General features: G+C 44.2%; 1 protein-coding gene across 1 annotated transcript; it reads right to left on the reverse strand.

Annotated features, from left to right (window-relative positions):
* Positions 1-572: 572 nt before the first annotated feature.
* thumpd2 (THUMP domain containing 2) lies at positions 573-4,006 on the reverse strand (the record flags this gene model as incomplete). Its single annotated transcript, XM_080848609.1, has 10 exons — positions 573-879; positions 1,044-1,164; positions 1,368-1,482; positions 1,851-1,922; positions 2,070-2,157; positions 2,342-2,394; positions 2,506-2,583; positions 2,860-3,140; positions 3,275-3,407; positions 3,890-4,006. The coding sequence occupies 10 exons, from the start codon at positions 4,004-4,006 to the stop codon at positions 573-575; spliced, it is 1,365 nt and encodes a 454-aa protein (XP_080704735.1).
* Positions 4,007-5,558: the final 1,552 nt, after the last annotated feature.

Consider the following 5,558-nt stretch of genomic DNA (forward strand, 5'->3'; position numbering starts at 1 on the left):
ATATGTCTTCTTGCAAAGCTGTCTGGAACAAACTGTGAGGCTAAAGCAAAGACATTTCCCCTGAGGCATTCATACAAGCACAGGGCTGGTGGATGCTGTAAACACACTGCTTGCACAGCCACACCAGAGGCCTCTACATTCCACAAACTACAGCCGACTGACAGTGTCTCACTTCAGTGGGTGAGCCAAAGATCTAGAAAAATACACCGAACATATTTGGGAGACAGACCATTTAGATTGTTTTCACAGCTATGATGCGTGAACAGTCTTTGTTTGAGTGTGGTGTTTTATTTTGACATCTTCTGTATTCATGTATACTTTCATTATCTTAAAGTGTATCGCAGAAACAGGTTCAAATATGCTTTTTTTTCTTTTTTTGGCTTCCAACCACAACACTCATGCCCACACCCCTTCCACCACAAAATCAAACTCCTGCCATCTAGTGGTTAAAAAACAAAATTGCATCTCTGATGAAGATGGAAAATGGGAATAAAAACAATAGAGCAGTTTTATTTATATAAAATATAAACATCATTGATCATTTACTATGCATGTCATTTGGGTGGCTGTCATCAGTGTCCACGGGTCTTGGTGTAAGTGTGTATTATTGCGTCTGTGTTGCCAAGGCCGACTTTGTGAAAGCTGTTTGTATGGAGAGAAAAGAAGGGCTGCGGCGCTAAACAGTCTGAGAGCTGTGCGTCTCCATGGTGGGTGGGTGTCGCGCAGGTGTGCGTCTCTGAGCTGAGGAGGGCGTCTGAGGCAGGGCAGCTTGTGGAGATTGGTGTGTGTGGGGAGGCATCTTTGGGGATTCTCTTCTTTAGGAGAGTAGAGAGCTGGAGGCTCACGAGAAGCACAAGAGACCCACCAACACAGAGAACTCTGATGGATAGAGAGAGAGGGAGAGAGAGGGAGAGAAATTGGGAGAGAGAGAGAGATTAAGTGGACAGAATTATTGGGGGTGGGGTGGCACCAGTTGGAATACCCTTTCACAGGTGGAGTGGGGCAGTTAATAAGGTAACAGACAGAGAAGTGAAGTTGCGCACCTCTCCATCTCTTTGACTATCTCTGGCAGAGCGGCAGCCATGCTGGAGCCACAGCTGAACTTCCGTCCGAAGGGGACATCACAGACCACCATGTCCACGGAGCCAGAGGGCAGAGGGATTCCTGCAGATGGACACACACTTCAAAGATGAGCAAACATTTCCACAGACTGAAATGTAATGGACACGGAGACACACACACACACACGGACAAACACACAGACACACACACGGACACACACACACACACACACCCACACCGACAACACACACACACACACACACACACACACACACACACACACACACACACACACACACACACACCCATGGCAGATGCTTGCAGGAGCTGCACTCTACCCTGCAGGTGGGCAAACTCCATATTCTCTGTGGCCTTCTGCAGCTGACCCACATCACTGTCCAGCCCAAAGAAACATGCATTCTACAAAACAGTGAAACACAGTGTCATCGATGATTCACAAATTCAGCAGAATGTGTTTGTGTACATGTGCATGTGCGTGTGCGTGTGTGTGACGGTGTGCATGTGCATGTGTGTGTGTGTGCGTGCACGCGTGTGTGTGTGTGTGTGTGTGTGTGTGTGTGTGTATGTGTGCGCAGGTGTGTGTGTGTGTGTGTGTGTGTGTGTGTGTGTGTCTGTGGGTGCGTGTGTGTGTGTGCATGTGTGTGTTTGTACTGTATGTGTTTGTATGTGTATGTATGTGTGGTGTGCATGTGTGTGTGTGTGTGTGTGTGTGTGTGTGTGTGTGTGTGTTTGTATGTGTATGTGAATGTGTGTAATTGTATGCTTACCGGACACTCCTGAGCTGCCTCTAGCAAAATGGTGCCCACTCCACACATTGGATCGATGATAACAGCACCTTCCTTAAAAGCACAAAAATGCGTCAGGTCCATCAAAAACCCATCTATTTGCAACTCATGCTTCAGACTTACACAAACCTAACATGGCAACCTCGCATATTTGATTCAGTCTCATTTGTTTAATGTTAGAGGCATTAATGGATGCGATACCTTCATGTTTGAGACAGAGGCCATAGCCCACGCCACAGTCGATCTGAGCCCAGTGTGCTTAATGTAGCTGCGTTTGGCCAAGGGTTCGCTATAGAACACAGACAAGCAAATATGCGCACACACACACACACACACACACACACACACACACACACACACACACACACACACACACACACACACACACACACACACACCATTAGAACATAATGGCAAACAGGTCCATGCAAATGTTATGAGTCAGGCGAATGCAGATAGAGCTCGTTCCACACCTTGAGAGCAATATCCCCACCACACAGTGGTCATCACTTAAATTCACGTTCACCTAGTGTGGACAGGGAAAGGCAATACATTTGGTTAAACCACAAATGCTTCCACAGAGAGGATGCTAGAGTACAGTTTAGCTCAGGGTGGGAGGGTGAATGTGAATGCATACCTCCAAGTCAGGGTTTTTCAGATCTGCTCGCCAGTTCAGTTGTTTGGTTATGGCATTCCCTATAAACCGGCTCATGTCCTAATCCCCAAAAACACACACAGATTAGGAAAAACAACTCAGCAAGTTTGTGCTAATGCAAGACACTTAGAACACTCTCTTGTGCTTTTAAATAAGATTAACATATACACACACACTCAAACACACACTCAAACACACACTCACACTCACACACTCACACATACACACACACTCACACACACATCATGTGTGGCACAAACAGTAAAGATGAGATTCACTGAATGTGAAAATACTGCCCCTTCCACGTATTACACATCAAGAGTCACACAATCCTACCTGTGGGCTGAAGCGCCTTGCCACAGCTCCACTGGAGCGGCAGCTCACTCGAAAGGTTGGCTTTTGCTGCTCAGCGTCTGTTTGAAGGCCACTCGCGTCACTCTGGGTGTCCCGTGAGTGACCACCCTGGGCCTCTGTGTGCTCCTCCTCTTCTCTCTTTCTCTTCCGGGTCATCTTCATGCCTGTAAGCTTGGCTTTTAGACGGCTCCAGGTGCAAAGAGCTCCTTCCCAGACCTCAGTATCTCCCACAATGCTTTGCTGAACCACACTGGCAGCCTTTGCTGTAGGAGGCGGAAGTATACATAGAGAAAGTGACACAATCTGAAATTAGTAAATAATTACTGAAATTTGGTGTGTAAGGCAAATATTTAAAATAGACTGCAAAGCAATACTGTGGCAGATCGGTGTGACACACCCTGATTGACTGGGGCTTGGATGGGTGGAGATCGGTGCAGCAATATAAAGAGCCTCTCTGCAGATTTCAGCTGGCTGATGCTCTCCACAGCAGCATCAGTAGTGAAAAATACTCTGCCAGGGATGAGCTCCACCTAACAGAAAGTAAACAAAGGCACACGCAAACAATAAAGTACGATTAAGCTTCTCGTGAGCTCTAGCTCAGTTCAGGACAACAGGTCGTGCTGGATTACGAGTGACATTTATTAGCCAATTCATTCAAAGCAGGTTTGTAATTCCATGTTTTACAAATGCTGTTCCCGACGACATATTTAATCTTTCACAAATCCCATGGGATGCAGGCAGCGACAGCCGCATTAAACAGGCAGAGCCGTCTAGCTGATGATCAACTCTACCCCACCAAATTACAACACAGGTGACAACATGTGACAATGAAGGCTAACTTTATAGCTTGGGAACACCTTGGATAAACTAATTAATTGTCGTGCGAGCTCTTATTAAGTATCGTTGATGGATTATGTAAACATTGCTGAAACTGCTAACGTGTAAAGTGGGCACAAACTCCACACAGAACCATCAGTAATCCTCCTCATAGAGCGATTTATTGATAACTCACATCAGTGGCCGACAGTTTGCGCTTCACTTCCTCAACGAGAAACGGCTCCAGACCGCTGCCGGTGGTGCAGAAATACCTGACACATTCCAAACTATCTCCAATCACAGCACTATCCATTTTAATTAATAAAGAATTCAAAGAAAACCCAAACTACACAAATATACTTGCAGTGCTTGTTTTCAAACGTGATACTCCTACCCGGAAGAGTATGGTATTTTTCAAAATAAAAGCCAACACAACGGTACTTCAAGTCGGCTACAAATTCTGGTATTTTGTTGTATTGCCAAACATATAGCCACGCACGGCTTAGGCATAGACTTATGAAAATCAACCACTGTAAAATATATACATGCACAGTCATTACCACTACTTGGTAGATGGCAAACACCTATAATGCAAGATGTAAACACCGAGCCAGACAGGGACTGACCGATATGAAAACTATTGGCCTGAAGATGGCACCACGATTTCGTGCTTAACCATTTCATAACTTCTGCGCTATTGTTCACACTGATGTGAATGTTTCTTGTCAGAACTTTTGAGACGATGAAAAAAAAGTATGCTCACATTGCAAGTCACCGCATGAAGTCTATTGAAGGATCTAATGGGCAGGGTGTTGTCATAAAGATTATTATATTCTATATTTTAATGTTTCAACATTTCATGGTGAACACCATCAGTACTCTCTTCTCTCAAACGCACGCACACACACACACACACACACACACACACACACACACACACACACACACACACACACATACACACACACACACACACAAGCAAACACACACACACACACACACACATACACATACACACACACACACACACACACACACACAAACACACACACACACACACACACACACACACACACACACACACACACACACACACACAATTAATTTCCCTCGGGATCAATAAAGTATCCATCTTTCTATCTATCTATCACACACACACACACACACACACACACACAAACTCCTATTTTAGGCATGTTTGCCTTCAGTGGGTTGAGTAGGTAAGTACCTGACCATGTTTCCATCTCAGTTACGTGCACTTTACTACACAAACAGGAACTGTTTGATTTGTTCTTTGAAGAACCTCATACTCTGTACCAGCCTCTTCGACTACCACTTCTGTAAAGGCAACGCACTTTGGTCATTAAGAACCATATTACAGTCTCGTCACCACATGTAGGCTATGTCTCAATGATTACTGAATGATTTTTTTTTTTTTTTTTCATAATTGTCATCAAATTGTAAATGAGCCACAAGAGAGTTCACAGTGATCCTACACTGGTTATGGTATGAGGATTCGAATATGGTTCTTAATGACCTTAAGTGTGTTGCCTTTACAGACGAGATTACGTAAAATGCATTAAAACAGGATGTTACTCAATCAGTACTCCTGATAAATGAATCACTCAGAATAAGCCAGCATTTACTAGAAATCAGACCAGTCTAAACACGTACGACATTTAACGAAACTCTTGACATAAGGGCTAAGATATTCTGTGTGATGTTTTGATATTTGCTGTACACAACATGAGGTTTGCCGTGAAAACTAGCATTCAGACTGGCATTAGAAATTATTTTAAATTGGCAGAAGCTAAAAAATAAAGATTAGAGAAAGCACAGAAGAATGACAGACAATGATGTACATG

Source organism: Sprattus sprattus, assembly GCF_963457725.1.
Source record: "Sprattus sprattus genome assembly, chromosome: 12".
Taxonomy (NCBI): domain Eukaryota; kingdom Metazoa; phylum Chordata; class Actinopteri; order Clupeiformes; family Clupeidae; genus Sprattus; species Sprattus sprattus.